Raw genomic sequence first — 18,210 nt, 5'->3', positions numbered from 1 at the left:
ATAGGCTTAATGTAGCTGGATGCCTAGATAGTTTTCAATTACCAATGCGAGTAAAAGTCAGAGTAAAAACGTTTCAATTTTGTTTAAGGGCTTACTTTCTAGACTGAAAAAAAAAAAAAAACGAGATTATTGGTAATTCACCAGAAATAGATGACAAAGTTTTTTTTGGTAAGCTCAGTTAAGACACATTGCCTACTAACATATACCTTTGTAAAATAGGTATCAGTAATATAAAGTTGACAGTCTGATCCGTTTTGATAACAGTAAAGGTTTTCATGAAAACTTGTGTAAGATAACATGAATTTTATTTCTGAACATGGAATTATACGCACAGGTTTAACCGCTTCTATCACTCTATGCAATTTGGAAATAAGAACAAAATAACATTATATTAATGAGAGCAGTTGAACAAGAGTTCAAATCATCATTAATATAACACGATTCACTAACAAGTTATGGCTTCAGTGTACTCACATAATTTTAAATTACAAATAAAAAAAACATCATATTAAAAATACAGCATACCTTAATTTCAGGTTGTGACTCCCCCTCCCCACCCCCGCCAACAACAAAATATGATCGCACAGTTACGTAACCATTTTATTTAATCCCACAACTGACCTGACATCACCCGAAAGTATATAATACATTTCTTTTTTTTAATGGCAGTGAAATTACGTAAGATATAGTCTTTTTAAAGCAGAAAACCCCAACAGTTAAACTCTAAGTACAACTCCATGTCATTGTCTAATATTAGTAATCTAAGATAAAATGCATGAAATTTCAGCAAAAATATCAGCAACATTTATCAGTTGCCTCCTTTTTCCTGCCACATACACCTACATTGTGTTCAGTCCTTCAACGAGCCAGTTATTGGCCCTCCTGTCACATCGCCAGACCTGTAAATAGGTACTCCACTCACTAGAACACCCAGGCGGATTCTGTATCTCTTGTAAATATTGAAGGTTTGCAGAGTCATTCAAGATTTGCAAATAAACATTTTAGTTTTTTAATACAATTTATTTTGCAATCTACAGGTATATATTGCATTTTATTAAGTAATGCATTATGGGTGTCTGTGAAAAAAGTTACCCAAAATGGGGTATTTTTATCATATACAGTGTATGTACATATGGGTGCAAACGGTGAAGCTTGAATACAAAAATGGTCATAATCAAAATGTGAAAATTGGATGTATTGTCACAAAAAAATGCTTATATATATTTAAAAGACGTATGCCTGATCTTTCAAAGACTGAGCCTCATCACCCTGATAACTAACTGGGTCCCCTTTTCAAATACCACCTTCTCTTACTTCTCTCCTCTTGCCCAGCCTGAATATTGTACTCTTATTTTTATAATTATTTCCTTTCTTTTTCCTAACATTATTGTACAGATATATTGAAATAAAACAAACCTTGTGTTAAATAATCAATTTTTATCACTTTTTTTCTACAACCAGGTCATTTAAACGGCATAAGCAAATCAACAACAAATTTAATCAAAAAATCTATTACTGAGAGTCTTTGATATTCAAAAATACCATCCTGACTTATCCTTCAAAGCTGCATTTGAACAAGTCCTTTAAAACTGTATGTAAACAAGCAAGTTTGATAATATTATTATGGCACAAGTAAATACATTTCTTGGGTAGTTACTGACAGCTGTGGAAGCAGGTTGGGGTACTGGAACAAAAGAAAAAAATTAAAATAAATAGAGTTTTAATGACAGTTTGCAGGATTTTTCAACTTTAAGCTCCAGTTCTCTTCAAAAAACCGTATCACTATTGCGTTTACATCACAATATGTAGGTGTTCCTGTACATGTAGGCTATATTTTTGGATTTTCTCAAAAACATGTCACATAAAAACATACTTAAAAAAGTGAAATTTAAGACCGAAACCTCCATCGTAGATTTTTTTAATGCTTAGGGACACCCATCTGTACCCATCTGTCTCCTTTCCAATATATCTATGTTACAACTACAGAGCCCCTGCAGACACATGGAACTACCGGTACTGAAGTTAAAACTATTTTGATTGGATATACATGGTTAAAACTATTTTGATTGGCACATACATGCATGTATATGGTTACTTCACCTGTATTGCCCACTCCTTCACCCTGTTCAGGTTTTGTAGAACTGGTAAAACAACAACACTTAGTACAAACGTACCCTGACATGTGGGAACTGTTGAGTCCCAGTCAACTCTGGCTCCAGATGCACTACATCTAACAAGTTTTGTGGTAGCTCCTCCTCCTCCGACCAGTTCATAACCATCCTCACATGTGAACTCTATCACTGTGCCATACACGTAGCTTCCACTGGTGTCATTGCCTGTCACATGATTGTTGCTGTTTAGGGTGTAATTAGAACAAGAAAATGCTGGAAAGAAAAAACCAAGACAAAAGATAAGACAAACTGCATTTCACATCTCATTCTTATGTGTAACTTTTACTCGAATTAGAAACAATTATAACTGAAAATGAAAACAGAAATGACACAGTCAATGGCTAGACATAATAGTTTTCTGAAAATTCAAAATCATGCTACATTTTTACAATAAGCAAGACTTTTAACTGTGAGATTTAAAAAAAGTGTCAAAATGGAAAGAGTTCTTTTTTAATGGAAAAGCTGGCTTGTAAACATTGGTATATTCAGGGTATGGGTAAAACAACAATACTTAGTACAAACACAGGGGCGGATCCAGAGATATTTTCTGAGAGTCTTCCAAATTATCTTTGTTGATCAAGACTCCATTTTTGACCGTCTTCCAACAGAAAAAATTGGATACCCATCAATTAAAACTTGAAAATCTGACCGTCTTCTGGAAGACCCAGAACACGGCCTACCGCCCCTGCAAACATACCCTGACATGTGGGAACTGTCGAGTCCCAGTCTACTCCGGCTCCAGATGCACTACATCTAACAAGTTTTGTGGTAGCTCCTCCTCCTCCGACCAGCTCATAACCGTCCTCACATGTGAACTCTATCACTGTGCCATACACGTAGCTTCCACTGGTGTCATTGCCTGTCACATGATCGTTGCTGTTTAGGGTGTAATTAGAACAAGATAATGCTGGAAAGAAAAAAAAAACAAGACAAAAAATAAGACAAACTACATTTCACATCTCATTCTTATATATTCTGTAACTTTATATAAAAAAGTGTCAAAAAAAAAAAAAAAAATATATATATATATATATATATATATATATATATATATATATATATATATATATATGTGGTTTAAAGAAAACTTCAAAATCATGCTACATTTTTACAAACAAGGAAGACTTTTAACTATGAGATAAAAAGAAAATAGTGTCAAAATTTGAGGAGTTTTTAACAAAATAGCAGGGTTGTAACTTGTAAACATTGGTAAATTCAGGGTTTAAAGAATCTAATATCTCACCAACACAAGTTCCAACACTGGCATCTACAGAATAGTTCCCATCACTGTTACATGTTATGGAGCCTTCAAATCCAGTGAGCTGGTAACCTGCTTGGCACGTGTAATTTACCTGTCCCCCAACAAAACAACAACTGGAGCTACACCGGCTGTATACCTTTGTGGCCTGGGCAATGTTTGGTGAGGCACCACAAGGAGCAGTGGCTGAAAACAAAACAAAGTCACCTTCAGCAATAATAGACAATACTTGTAGTCAGATTAAGAACAGTGTGTAATAACCAGGCTGTTGGTTATTCAGGTTCTTAGATTTCTTTTTCACCAATAAGACAACTAAGACATATAGTTTTCTGCTACATGGTTTATTTAACTGACTGTAAAACTCAGTGCCCGGTTGTACCAGGGAATTATATCGGATATAATTCCCTGGTTGTACCAACCGGTTGTAAGTTAGGTGTAGCAGTTGCGCTGGCGTAAATCCAGTGCAAAATGCTATGCCCGAGAAAAGTCTGATCTACCAGTTTAACCGCACGTCGGGAAGTCTTGGCTCTCAGCAGACTGATTTCTTTATTTCTTTTCACAATGTTTGACTAACCATAGCTAACCATAGTAACTTTTCTTCACATTTTATATAATTTATATTTTACTTTATATAAACATAGAGACAAAAGCTTATTATATCAACATTTTAAGGCTCATATAATAAGTATGTATTAGGGTTCTTGTATTTCTTAAACTAAGCTTGCTTAATTTAAATGATATCACATGGTGTAACTGTAGCTCATAAAATTGTTGACACTGTTGCAAAATTATAAAAAAAGGAAATGTTGGTGTTAAAGGCATTATTTTCATACTCAAAAGTTTTAATAACAAATGTGAGGGTGTTCAAATCCATTAATTTGGAATTATATACTGCCTCCATTTACAGACTTTACGAAAGGCCAAAAAATCTGTCAGACATTCGGTCTGACAAGCCTGAAAATTTTGTCAGACCGAAACAAAATCTGTCAGACCGAAGTAAAATAATAGAAATATCAACCATTATTCGTTTTTTCATGTGTATTTTCTAATGTTTTAAATCATTGACATTAAAACAAATATTAATTTTTTTATATATATTTATTTGTAGAAAAGTAAAATAAGAAAGAAAAACAAAACAAAAAAAAAAAAAAGGCAAAAAATTACTTGCATAACAAGTTGTTTTTTATTTAATGAAAAAGACGCTGTGGAATGACACAAGGATTAAAAACATTACAAGTATGAAGAATGTGTAGCTAGTAATATCAAATGTATGTCCATAAAAACGTCTGTTAATCGAATAACCATTTCACACGTTGTTTTTGGCAATAACATATGCATTTTGATACAGCACAGTAAGACAGTCTCTTTCATCCAATTGAAGCTTTGACAGGGACTGTCCAGTCCGAGTCTAAGTTCTTTCTTCATTTTATTTCTTTTTTTTTTAATAAAAAGAACTTCAAACTGTGATTTTCATCAAGTTCATGTGCACTTTCTCCAACTCGTGATGAACGGTACATGCAAATACGTACATATGTTCCATAATTTAAGAACCCATAATAAAGCTGTAACATTTATGTTGCTATTGATCAAAATGTTAACTTTAGTACTCCTGACGCTCGGCACACAATATTTTCCTCTCCTACAGATCACAAGTCCGCCAGGGCCTACCTTCTTTCCAATTTTATTAAACTTCCGTTTCTCTTCCTCACTTCGTTTTCATTTTTGCCACGCTTTGCACCAACGAAGTGTTTTAAGTTCAACAACGTCATTTTCTAACCAAAAGGCTTATCCATGAGTACTGTGTAAGACTGATAATGAAGAAACAGAGGATCAAGTCTGTAAAAACGCAAATAGCACGAGCACATGTGTTGCGGCCATTTTGTTGTGTAGGGTATTACGAAAACGAAAACGAGACTGTACATTACATCATTCAGGAATTCCCCAACCTCAGCCAATCGGCAATCCTCGGCTCATTCCGCAAGCTCCATACTAACCTCGGATGTGATAGGCGGAGAAATATGCACCAAATCCATGCATTTTGTCCGCCGGAAATGCCTTCTCACTCAATCGATCGTTACGCTCATAAATATGGCTGCCTCCGTATTACGTCCGAGGTTATTGTCGAGTGCGGAGACATCCGAGTAGTTCCGAGTGAACCTCAGCCAGTCACAAAATAGAATTTTGTGAGTGAAACTGAGGTTAATAAATTATGTATAATTAGCTGGGAACTCCCCGAAATGTTCACCCCGTCTCTCTTTTTGAATGAAGTAAAATATATCGTCCAGAAAAGAAACAACAACGTATTCCTTTTATTTACACATTCTCAGTGAGTTTGAAAACTCGCCGGACATAAGGTCCGATGATACAGGATTTTTTATCGGACCGAGACGAAATTTGCCAGGCATGTCCGACGGTCCGACGCCTTTCGTAAAGTCTGATTTACAAAAGACATCAATCAATCAAAGATTTTAATTTTTTAAGACACTATAATATAATATTTTGATTCAGAATACATTTATGATTTTATTGCTATAAACCCAAGGCAATAGTAAAGTTAACATATTTTAATATTTTAATTGCTAAATGGAAGAGTTTCTGAATTTCTCCGTCACTAAAATGCTCATGTTTTGTTTATTTATGTTATCATGACTGCAGCTGCGAACTCCTCATTTGCCCAATTATACCATCAACGTATTGTTGGGCAGTGATGCAACGGAGCATAACTCGAGTGTAGTAGGCAGAGTAATTAGGGACCGTCCACACGAAAAATCTATTTTCTAAAAATCTATTGGCGGTATCTTGTGAACATGGTCTGTGCCCTGAATACCCCGTGGCGTAATTACTGGTAGCATGAGTGAGTTACTTCCTAAGCTGTAATTAATTCTCGGCTGGGCTCGGAGGAGATTCTTATACCTTGACGCATGCTTGCTCTTCTGTGACAGATAATAATAGCCAGTTAAGAATAAATAGCTTAATTGTTACTTCAGAGTGAGGCTGACTTAGGAATCCCAGGTAACAGTTGTAGAGGTATAAATGCTGGTGCAATAAATATTTATTGTGGGTGCTCAATTTGAACAAGAAATATCATGTCTGAAAGACATGTGAACACAACAGAATAATAACAAATGTGCTAGACACAATGGCTAACTTCCTTACAGAATACAGAATCTCTTTAAAGTGTGTGTGTGTGTTTTGATTTACTGTCAGCTAGTGGTTTAAGAAAGGAGAACAAAACAATATTGGAACTGATCTGCATAAAACATGCCATTCTGTGTGTCCAGACTTGTTTCCTTATATCAACATTATCTATATTACCTTGTTGACACTGGTATGGGAATGTGTCCTCACAGCTGTGTGCTGAGAATGTTACTGGACTTCCATGCCTGAATGTAAAGGTAGCTGCTTGACACTGCCCATTGCTGGCTGGTTCTACACCACCTGGCCAACGGTTATAGCCAGAATCCATGCCAGACCAGGCACTGCCATTATTCTCTATGCCTATCCAACGCTGGATGCCATTGATTCTGTACAGCATGACAAATAAAACGATATTACTATATTACATGTACTATCAAAGAAATTTAAAAGTGATAATCAAAGATTTGACCTTTCTGTAAATGTCCCTATCAATTTATTTGACTTCACAAACTGTTAAATTTAAATAGTTTTATTTAAGAAAACAATGAAACTTACTTTATTTACATTATGAATGTTTAAACATAAAAAATGATCAAAACATAAAAACACTTACAATTCATGAAATGAAATCTCAGTATGCAAGGTCGGTACTGCCAGGACTGAGCAAATGTCTTCACAGTTTTGCCTGGCTACAGTGTATGTGACTGTGGAATCATTTTTACACCAGTGCTTGTCCAAGGTTGCTGCTGTCCTATCAAATGAGGGGCAATCTACCATTATTGCAACACCATAAATGCCATGAATGCATCCCATCAGAAGCATTGCAGTCTAAAAAAGAAGGAAAAGGGAGAAAATGTCATATTCAATTTCTTCACAAGAGGAAAGACTATAATTAAACATGCATCCTTAACCTTTTTATTACCAGTTTGCATATCAGAATTACAGGATTGTTAGGGTTTTCAATATTTTGAATAACTGATTAATGATACAATAGCCTCATTTCCATTCTAATACATTGGTGCTTTACCTAATCTCACCTTCACCCACTCCATGATATACAAATTGACCATCAGATGGGTGTTCAAGTATGCCTGGAACATCTCAGAAATCTTGCCAAGTAGAGTGACAGTTTGTTATGACTGCTCCTAAAAGTATTCTTTTGATATTCCCCTCAAGAATACTACCACTGGTTGTGGAGGTGAGCTTCCTGTGCTTCCCTGAAAATTGGGCTGAAATAGAAGATTAAGACTCACTGAAAGTATGATGAGAAGTATTTTAAATGCTTCGAAGAGTGAACATTTATCAGAGCAGCTGAAATAGGGTTATGCAAATGCATGTAGCTAGCATACATTCCAAAATACTGATCACCAAGGGGGTACTTTTTTTTTTGGTGAGGGGGGGGGGGGTAGAACAGTACAACTCACAAACACTAACAGTACTGTACTTGGAACAGTACTGTCACCACTTGGCAAAATATCAGGCCTGTTTCAAATTTCAGCAAATTTGCTGACATATCGCTGCAATCTGTAATTCCTTATTGTAAATTTGCTGCTACAAACTTTATGTTTCCAGCAATATTGATGCAAACTTTTTTGTTGCTAGCATGAGACGCCGTGAAATAGACTACAGTACTCAGTAAATTACTGAGGAATAAGCAATAATGACCATTGTTATGATAAAATATGTTTTTGCAAGTATTATAAAACCATCGCAAATTCATTTTAATTATAAAACGGGTTGAACAAACATTTGTTAACTCAATGCCTTTAAAATGGCAAAAAATCAAAATTTTGCAGACGACGACTTACCATCTGTACTCAACTAAACTGATCTCCTCAAATCAAAGAATCCATATCCAAGACGATACCATTCCATGACCCTATTGTGTTCATAAATCTAAATACGTCTTTGAGGCAAATTAGTGACATTTAAGTTTTAAAAAATGCGACAAACTGACCTACAGGCTAGAAAAAAGTTATACTCCTACAAGTTTCTCAAATCGTGTGATAGTAAAGAAATTTACCTGAAATAGCTCGAGTAGCTAGGCCTACTCTATTTTATGGTCTCTATGGAGGTATTATGGGGACTTTACGACATTCGGCTTGAAGGCTTTAACCACTTGTTATAGTTTACTTTTGCATTGTATTGGATTAATGTGGCAGTCTAAGGTTGTTCTAGGTGGATTTCAAGTTTATGCACCCTTTTTTAAAATCATTTAGCGATATTACGACAATCGTTTACTATCCAATCAAGGTGACAGCCGAGCGTGGGTATATAATTAGAATTTTTGGCGTTAATCGAGTGCTATTGTGTTTTATTGCATTTGTTATTTGTACCTATTCACAACGACAGTGTTGCATTTGATTACAAAAAAACATCCAGCCTATCAAACGTCATCACGTTACCCAAAAGTTATTTACCCCCTAACAGCTTTAGTAGGCGGGACAGACATATAAGCCAGTAAAGCTGACAGCAACCTAGTGAGACTCCCCAGGGGGAAAGATCGATCTAAATATCTGTGGGAATGGTCTCTCATACCGGTACATCATTGCACTACTGAGTAAAACAAGAAAAAGTGTAAGTTCTTGGCCATGGGTCCCGTGACCAATTGAACCGAACAAGAAACTCAAGACGCAAGTGACATTAGTGAAGGTATATCAAACCTTGATATAGTCTGGTAAAATTATATACTGTATATCACACTTATTTGCTTCATTGATATGCTTTCAGTATAAATTATAGGCCAACGGTTCTTTTTCTCACCACTATTGCGCTAAAATTACATTATCACATGTTTTCACTCCGTTTGTCTGTCTATTTGTTTGTCTGTCTGTCATCAACATAACTCAAAAAGTAAAGGACCGATTTCAATAAAATTTTCAGGAACTGTCGAAAATGGGCCAAGGAAGAAATGATAAGTTTTTGGTGGTGATCCGGATCAAGAATCAATAATAATCAAAAATTGCTGCCTTGGCGGAGGTCTGCGCTCTCGGAGTGCTTTTCTAGTTCACTTAGTGTTAACAAAGGATTTAACTATTAAAATGTTTACAATAATTGATAATAATTAATAAGAGAATCAGTTGTTATGGAAATGTTAATATTTGTTGATATAATATAACGTCTACGCATTTTCGGTGTACATATATGTATTTAGTACATTACCGCTAGCGGTTAAAACATGGTGAAACTGTATTTTGGGTCGGAGACCTTGGATTAAAGAATAAACAGCTTTGACATTTTTGACTGTTTTAGATGAAGTACCGAATAATTTCAATTCCTGGTGATTCGACTGAAACATGCATAAAAGGGTAGGTTTATCGGCCCTGTTTCATGCCTGCATCTTCGCCGGCACCCTGCATGAAGAGGGTAATATCATGCTTACTGTACATGTGCAAAATAGTTTACTGGTCGGCCGGGACATAAATGTGGTCTGTTTTTACCTAATCTGCAAGGTTATGAATTACACTGAAATCGAAAGGTATGAGACGCTTCATTTTACGTTGAATTGGCACAAACTGTTTTTAAGTTTTGCCTCTGTTAAAGCATATGTGAATGCAACTTAACAGAGAGTGTGTCATAAAAGATCTACATGTACATGGTAGCATTGGGCATGCTTGTCAAGATATAATCTGTTTTTATATAGAGAATAAAAGAATCATATGTAACATTTACATCTTGCATTACTGGCCCACGATAGGCTTAATGTAGCTGAAGGCCTAGATAATTTTCAATTACCAATGCAAGTGAAAGTCATAGTAAAAACGTTTCAGTTTTGTTTAAGGGCTTACTTTCTAGACCGAATAAAAACGAGATTATTGGTGATTCACAAGTAAGTCGTCAGAGTTTTTTTTAGTAAGCTCAGGTAAGACCCATTGCCTACTAGCATATCCTTTGCAAAATAGGTGTCAGTAAAGTGGACAGACAGATCTGTTTAGGTAACAGTAAAGGTTTTTTATGAAAATCTGTGTGAGATAACATAAAATTTATTTTTGAACATGAAATAATGCGTACTGGTTTAGTGTTTCTATCACTCTACCCAATTTGGAAATAAGAACAAAATAACATGATATTAATGAGAGCAGTTGAAAAAGAATTCAAATCATCATTAATACAAGGTACAAAATGATTCACTAACAAGTTATGACTTCAGTGTACTCAGATAATTTTGAATTACAAATAAAAAAAACTTCATATTAAAAATACAACATAGGGGAGACCGGGGCTAGTTGGACCCCGGGGTAAGTTGGCCCCCCGTCAATTTATGAAAAAGTAACTACGAGGTAAAAAAATTGGCCACATACTCTTGCAAAGTGACCGTAGCCTACAATACTAAGGAAGTGTCGGACGTTAAAAAGTTTTACTTAGCGGTGAGTCGAAATAAACGATTTTTGCACCTAAAAGTAATTTTGTTTAAGAGATTTAAAAATCTATTTTCAAAGGTTTTATGATCGAATATAAGATATGTATAGGGCATCAAACTGAAGCTCATTGTTTCAAGTTTCACAGAGATGTATCATCGTTGCTCATTCTAGCACCATAAATGGCTACCATCCTTTAAAATAAATAATGTGCACCCGGGGCTAGTTGGCCCCCTTGACTCGGGGCAAGTTGGACCCTCATATTACCCACAAACCTTTGCGCGCAACGCTGTTTGAAATAAACAAGTTGGTGAAAGCTTGCCGGTGTCTATTACCGTCTGATTGATTTTTTAAAATTTTCTCTCAGGTGTCTTTTTGAAAATTTATATTAGAAATATTCTGTTGATTGTAGGTATTAAAAAGCAAATCCATTGTACTTTCCGTAGAAAAACATTTATTTTGCCTTAATTCATTGTAAGGGGATTCCCTTTGTATTTATAGTGTTATATGTGGCCCCAAGGGGATTTTCCACCCCTCCCTAGCTAGAGACCATTGTTGAAACAAACTCAATGGTTTAAAACTGAATTTGTTACTTTCTTTTAAAAAGAAAATTTATTATTCGTTTTCATTCATTAAAAATCTTCTTTATACCATTATTTATTTATTCTTAATTAAAACAAAACACATTTTATTGATAGATATTTTGGTTCTTGCAACACATACCTCCCCCCCCCCCCCCCCCCCAACAACGTGACGTACGGAAACCTCAATAAATCTGCCTCATTTGAACTGTTTATTCATCAAAGACTCTCAAAAATCAATTAAATAAATTAAAACTTTATAAAAATGTATTTCAAGGCATTTACATGGGACGTATACTTCATTTTCGTGTAGGGAGGCCAACTTGCCCCAACCCTGGGGCCAACTTGCCCCATGGCGGGGCAAGTTGGCCCCCCTGACGTCAACTGCGTTCTTTGTCAAATTGTGAGCCACTTGGCATTATATTTGAAAAATAATGACGTTGCATACGTAGCTTAGTTCATGGGGCTTATACTTTGAAACTGGTTTTGTTACTCTAACCCACTCCTAGTTGGCTCTACAAGGCCAAAAGTGTCTAACTGGGCCAACTAGCCCCGGTCTCCCCTACCTTAATTTCAGGTTGTGACTCCCCCTCCCCACCCCGCCAACCACAATATGTGATCGCACAGTTACGTAGCCATTTTATTCAATCCCATAACTCACCTGACATCACCTGAAAGTATATACACGGTACATGTAATACATTTCTTTTTTTAATGGAAGTGAAATTATGTAAGATATAAAGGGTTTTTAAAGCAGAAAAGCCCAACTGTTAAACTCTAAGTACAGCTCCATGTCATTGTCTAATATTAGTAATCTAAGATAAAATGCATGAAATTTCAGCAAAAATATAAGCAACATTTATCAGTTGGCTCCTTTTTCCTGCCACATACTCCTACATTGTGTTCGGTCCTTCGACGAGCCCGTTCTTGGCCCTCCAGTCACATCGCCAGATTAGGTACTCCACTCACTAGAACACCCAGGCGGATTCTGTATCTCTTGTAAATATTGAAGGTTTGCAGAGTCATTCAAGATTTGCAAATAAACATTTTATTTTTTTGATACAATTTATTTTGCAATCTATAGGTATATATTGCATTTTATTAAGTAATGCATTATGGGTGAAAAAAAAATTACCCAAAATGGGCTATTTTTATCATATAATAGCATGATTATATATGGGTACAAACGGTGAAGCTTTAATACAGAAATGGTCATAATCAAAATGTGAAAATTGGATGTCATGTCACAAAAAAAAAAAAAAAAAATGCTTATACATATTTAAAAGACGTATGCCTGATCTTTCAAAGAATGAGCCTCATCACCCTGATAACTAACTGGGTCCCCTTTTCAAATACCACCTTCTCTCACTCAGCCTGAATATTGTACTCATATTTCTATAATTATTTCCTTTTTTCCTGACATTATTGTACAGATAGATTGAAATAAAACAAACTTTGTGTTAAATAATCAATTTTTATCCCTTTTTTTTCTACAACCAGGTCAGTTAAACAGCTTAAGCAAATCAATGACAAATTTAATTATTAAATCAATTATCAAGAGTCTTTGATATTCAAAAATTACATCTTGGCTTATCCTTCAAAGCTGCATTTGAACAAGTCCTTTAAAAATGTATCCAAACAAGCAAGTTTGATAATATTATTATGGTGCAAGTAAATACAATTCTTGGGTAGTTACTGACAGCTGCGGAAGCAGGTTGGGGTACTGGAACAAAAGAAAAAAAAATTCAAAATAATCAGAGTTTTAATGACAGTTTGCATGATTTTTTAAACTTTAAGCTCCAGTTCTCTTCAAAAAACTGTATCACTAATGCGTTTACAACACAATATGTAGGTGTTCCTGTACATGTAGGCTATATTTTTGGATTTTCTCAAAAAAATGTCACATAAAAACATGCTTTAAATAAAAATGCTTAGGGACACCCATCTGTACCCATCTGTCTCCTTTCCAATATATCTATGTTACACCTACAGAGCCCCTGCAGACATATGGAACTACCAGTACTGAAGTTAAAACTATTTTGATAGGCATATACATGGTTAAAACTATTCTGATTGGCATATACATGTATATGGTTACTTCACCTGTATTGCCCACTCCTTCACCCTGTTCAGGTTTTGTAGAAATGGTAAAACAACAACACTTAGTACAAACGTACCCTGACATGTGGGAACTGTTGCGTCCCAGTCTACTCTGGCTCCAGATGCACTACATCTAACAAGTTTTGTGGTAGCTCCTCCTCCTCCAACCAGCTCATAACCATCCTCACATGTGAACTCTATCACTGTGCCATACACGTAGCTTCCACTGGTGTCATTGCCTGTCACATGATTGTTGCTGTTTAGGGTGTAATTAGAACAAGAAAATGCTGGAAAGAAAAAATCAAGACAAAAGATAAGACAAACTGCATTTCACATATCATTCCTATGTGTAACTTTTACTCGCATTAGAAACTATTATAACTGAAATGAGAACAGAAATGACTCTATCAATGGCAAGACAAAATAGTTTTTTCTGAAAACTTCAAAATCGTGCTACATTTTTACCAACAAGCAAGAGTTTTAACTCTGAGATTAATAAAAGTGTCGAAATGGAAACAGTTTCTTTTTAACAGAATAGCTGGCTTGTAAACATTGGTATATTCAGGGTATGGGTAAAACAACAATACTAAGTACAAACAAAAAACATACCCTGACATGTGGGAACTGTTGCGTCCCAGTCTACTCCGGCTCCAGATGCACTACATCTAACAAGTTTTGTGGTAGCTCCTCCTCCTCCGACCAGTTCATAACCGTCCTCACATGTGAACTCTATCACTGTGCCATACACGTAGCTTCCACTGGTGTCATTGCCTGTCACATGATTGTTGCTGTTTAGGGTGTAATTAGAACAAGATAATGCTGGAAAAAAAAAAAAAAACAAGACAAAAGATAAGACAAACTGCATTTCACATCTCATTCTTATATATTCTGTAACTATATATATATCCATATTCTGTAACTTTTACTTGCATTAAAATTGATTATAACTGAAAATGATAACAGATATGACACTATCAATGGCAAAACAAATGGTTTTCAGAAAACTTAAAAATAATGCTACATTTTTACAAACAAGCATGACTTTTAACTCTGAGATAAAAAAAATAAAATAGTGTCAAAATTGGAGGAGTTTTTAACAAAATAGCAGGGTTGTTAAACATTGGTACATTCTGGGCTTAAAGAATCTATCTCACCAACACAAGTTCCAACACTGGCATCAACAGAATAGTTCCCATCACTGTTACATGTTACTGAGCCTTCAAATCCAGTGAGCTGGTAACCTGCTTGGCACGTGTAATTTACCTGTCCCCCAACAAAACAACAACTGGAGCTACACCGGCTGTATACCTTTGTTGCCTGGGCAATGTTTGGTGATGCACCACAAGGAGCAGTGGCTGAAAACAAAACAAGGTCACCTTCAGCAATAAAAGACAATACTTGTAACCAGATTAAGAATAGTGGGTCACCATAATATGTGCATCTGAAGGTGCATAACCACGTTTTTATTAGGGACTGCTCTCATAAACAAGGCAGCAAAGCTGTCAAATGTACAGATGAAAAAAAGCAAAAAAACAGCATAACTTTTGAAGAAATGGCCTGATCATGTTGGTTTTCGAACTTGACCTGTATATTATAAATAGTCATCAGTTCTGTAAGTTTCAAGCCATAAGAGAAAACGTTTTTTCACTATATGTTATTGTTGAAAGTGCACAGCGACGACGATGACGGCAGACGCAGGTGATTGCTATAAGTACAGAACATCTGTGTCTGTACATAAAAATGAATAAAATGGTTTAAATTTGCATATTTTCACCACTAATTTGTATTTTCTGAACCATTACATAATACCTTGTTGGCACTGGTATGAGAATCTATCCTCACAACTGTGTTCTGAAAATGTTACTAAAGTAGTTGTCATATTGTATGTGAAGGTAGCTGCTTGACACTGCCCATTGCTGCTTGGTTCTACACCACCTGGCCATTTGTTATAGCCAGGATCCATGCCAGACCAGGCACTACCATTATTCTCTATGCCTATCCAACGCTGGATGCCATGGGTGCTGTTCACAAATAATAAGAAATAAAATCATTGTTACTGTCAAAGAAATTAAAAGTGATGATCAAAGATGTCCTCTGTAAATGTCCTCCCTATCAATATATTTGACTTCACACCATGTTTCTGTAACCTTAAAGCTGTTTAACATTAACATTTTTATAAGAAAACAATGAAACTTACCTTTACCATTATGAATGTTTAAACATTTAACATGCATGACCAAAACATAAAAAACTTACAATTCGTGAAATGAAAGCACAGTACCACTGGTTGGTACTGCCAGGACTGAGCAAATGTCTTCACAGTTTTGCCTGGCTACAGTGTATGTGACTGTGGAATCATTTTTACACCAGTGCTTGTCCAAGCTTACTGCTGTCCTATCAAATGAGGGGCAATCTGCCATCATTGCACTACCATAAATGCCATGAATACATGTACATCCTACCAGAAGCATTGCAGTCTAACAAAAAAAAAGGAAAAGGGAGGAGATGCCATATTTAATTTCTTTAAGAGGAAAACATGCATTTTAACCTTTTTTAATACCAGTTTGTTTATCAGAATTACAGGATTGTTAGGGTTTTCAATATTTTGAATAACTGGTTAATAATACATTCGCCTCATTTCCCTTCTAATACTGGTACATTGGTGCTTTATCTAATCTCACCTTCACCCACTCCATGATATACAAATTGACCATAAAATAGGTGTTAAAGTATGCTTGGTAATATCTCAGAATCTTGCAAAGTAGAGTGTCAGTTTGTTATGACTAAAAGTATGCTTTTGAGATTCCCCTCAAGAATACTGCCACTGGTTGTGGAGGTGAGCTTCCTGTGCTTCCCTGAAAATTTGGCTGAAATAAAAGATCGAGACTTGCTGAAAATATAATGAGAAGTATTTTAAATGCTTCTACCAGTGAACATTTATCAGAGCTCAGGGGCGGATCCAGAGATATTTTCTGACAGTCCTCCAAATTATCTTTATTGATCCATCCTCAATTTTTGACCGTCTTCAAACAGAAAAAAATAGATACCTGTCAATGTAAACATAAAAATCTGACCGTTTTCCAGAAGACTAAATCTGCCAAAATTCGCCCCTGGAGCTGAAATCGGCTAACGCAAATACGTGTAGCTAGCACACATTCCAACAAGAGGGTACTTTTTTGGGGGGTTTGGGGGGGAGGGTATGAGGCACACCGTGCCTCCCCTCCCATGTAGAACGGTACAACTCACGAAAACTAACCTCACTGTTCTTGGAACAATACTGTCACCCCTTAGCAAAATATCAGGCCTGCGGCAAATTTCAGTAAATTTGCTGCAATATCGCTGCAAACTGCAATGCCTTCTCGTAGATTTGCTGCAATATGGCTGCAAATTACCAGCAATATATTTTTTCTTGCAAACTTGTTGTTACAAACTTTAAGTTTCCAGCAATATTAATGTAAACTTTTCTTGATGCTAGACTACATAGACTACAGTTTTTTTTTTTTTTTTTTTTTTTTTTTGCATTAATAAGAAATAAGCAATAATGACCATTGTTATGATAAAATATGTCGTTGCAAGTATTATAAAACCATCGCAAATTGATTTTGATTATAAAACGGATTTAACGAACATTATGAACTCAATGTCTTTAAAAATGGCAAAAAATAAAATGTTTGCAAAAATGTCTACAGACGACGCCTTACCATCTATACTCAACTGATCTCCTCAAATCAAAGAATCCATATCCAAGACGACACCATTCCATGACCCTATGTTTTCATAAATCTTACGCCTTTGAGGCACCCGCAAGAAAACGCAGTACTAGATACTCCAGCGCAGTAGACTACTGCAGTCATACTGCAAACCGCAGTAGACTACTGCAATCATACTGCAAACATGCTTCAAATCTGCTTTGGGAGCTAATTAGCATATTTGAAACATGCTTCTCTCATGCTGCTAATCTACTGCATTAATGCTCCTCTCTGTACAAACCTATGTACTTTTTGGAGTAGAATTGCAGTAGGCTATGCTGCATTTCTACTGCAAATATGCTCCACACCACTACTGCGTTAATGCTTTTTTGCTACTTCGATACTACTGCATTTTCGTGCGGGAAATAAGTGACACTGTAAGTTTTTTTTAAAAAAATTCAACAAACTGACCTACAGGCTAGAAAAAAAGATACACTCGTACAAGTTTCCCAAATCGTTTTGTAAAGAAATTTAGTAAAGAAATTTATCTGAAATATTATAGCTCTCTGACTTCTCACAAACATGGTTTAGAACTACCTTCCACGTCTTAAATATTGATAGACAGGGCTATGTTAATCCAAAATATTACCAGAAAACCGTTTCTATCCTTTTGTATAGTGAGAGAAGATGAGCCATATTTCATGAGCCATTGTATAAATATACATCTGGGAGGTCACATTTATATACGTAGCAGGCCTATATAAAATAAAAAGGCACACCTATCTCCATTTTTGCTACATAAACGATCATGAGAAATTTTATTTACAACAATTGACATAAATCCCTTGCTAAATGTGAGTCATTACGTCGCAACATGTTTTTAAATTAAGGAATAATCGGAATTTGTTGCATCTG

At 35.7% G+C, this 18,210-nt stretch overlaps 2 protein-coding genes across 5 annotated transcripts; both read right to left on the bottom strand.

The window, feature by feature from the left end:
• Nucleotides 1–236: 236 nt before the first annotated feature.
• Nucleotides 237–7,393, bottom strand: LOC106150673 (E-selectin-like). Its single transcript, XM_087005586.1, has 6 exons — nucleotides 7,181–7,393; nucleotides 6,745–6,953; nucleotides 3,415–3,615; nucleotides 2,869–3,078; nucleotides 2,175–2,384; nucleotides 237–1,684 (listed from the first exon to the last, which is right to left on the bottom strand). Exons 1-6 carry the CDS (start codon nucleotides 7,387–7,389, stop codon nucleotides 1,584–1,586), a joined length of 1,140 nt encoding a protein of 379 aa, XP_086861712.1. The 5' UTR covers nucleotides 7,390–7,393; the 3' UTR covers nucleotides 237–1,583.
• LOC106150656 (E-selectin-like) lies at nucleotides 7,225–17,090 on the bottom strand. Of its 4 annotated transcripts, XM_087005582.1 has the most exons (9): nucleotides 16,863–17,090; nucleotides 16,288–16,473; nucleotides 15,863–16,083; nucleotides 15,416–15,627; nucleotides 14,761–14,961; nucleotides 14,216–14,425; nucleotides 13,684–13,893; nucleotides 7,605–7,796; nucleotides 7,225–7,395 (listed from the first exon to the last, which is right to left on the bottom strand). In XM_087005582.1, the coding sequence occupies exons 2-8, from the start codon at nucleotides 16,318–16,320 to the stop codon at nucleotides 7,669–7,671; spliced, it is 1,215 nt and encodes a 404-aa protein (XP_086861708.1). In that variant the 5' UTR covers nucleotides 16,321–16,473; nucleotides 16,863–17,090; the 3' UTR covers nucleotides 7,225–7,395; nucleotides 7,605–7,668. The 4 variants fall into 4 exon arrangements, with proteins under 4 accessions (XP_086861708.1, XP_086861711.1, XP_086861709.1 ...); XM_087005585.1 differs by lacking the exon at nucleotides 16,863–17,090 and having other exon boundaries at nucleotides 15,863–16,000; nucleotides 16,288–16,737; XM_087005583.1 differs by lacking the exon at nucleotides 16,863–17,090 and having other exon boundaries at nucleotides 7,257–7,395; nucleotides 7,595–7,796; nucleotides 16,288–16,742.
• Nucleotides 17,091–18,210: the final 1,120 nt, after the last annotated feature.

This window comes from Lingula anatina, chromosome 2, assembly GCF_051362555.1.
Source record: "Lingula anatina isolate TDL-2025a chromosome 2, LinAna3.0, whole genome shotgun sequence".
NCBI lineage: Eukaryota > Metazoa > Brachiopoda > Lingulata > Lingulida > Lingulidae > Lingula > Lingula anatina.
This window is presented reverse-complemented; position numbering and strand designations above follow the sequence as displayed.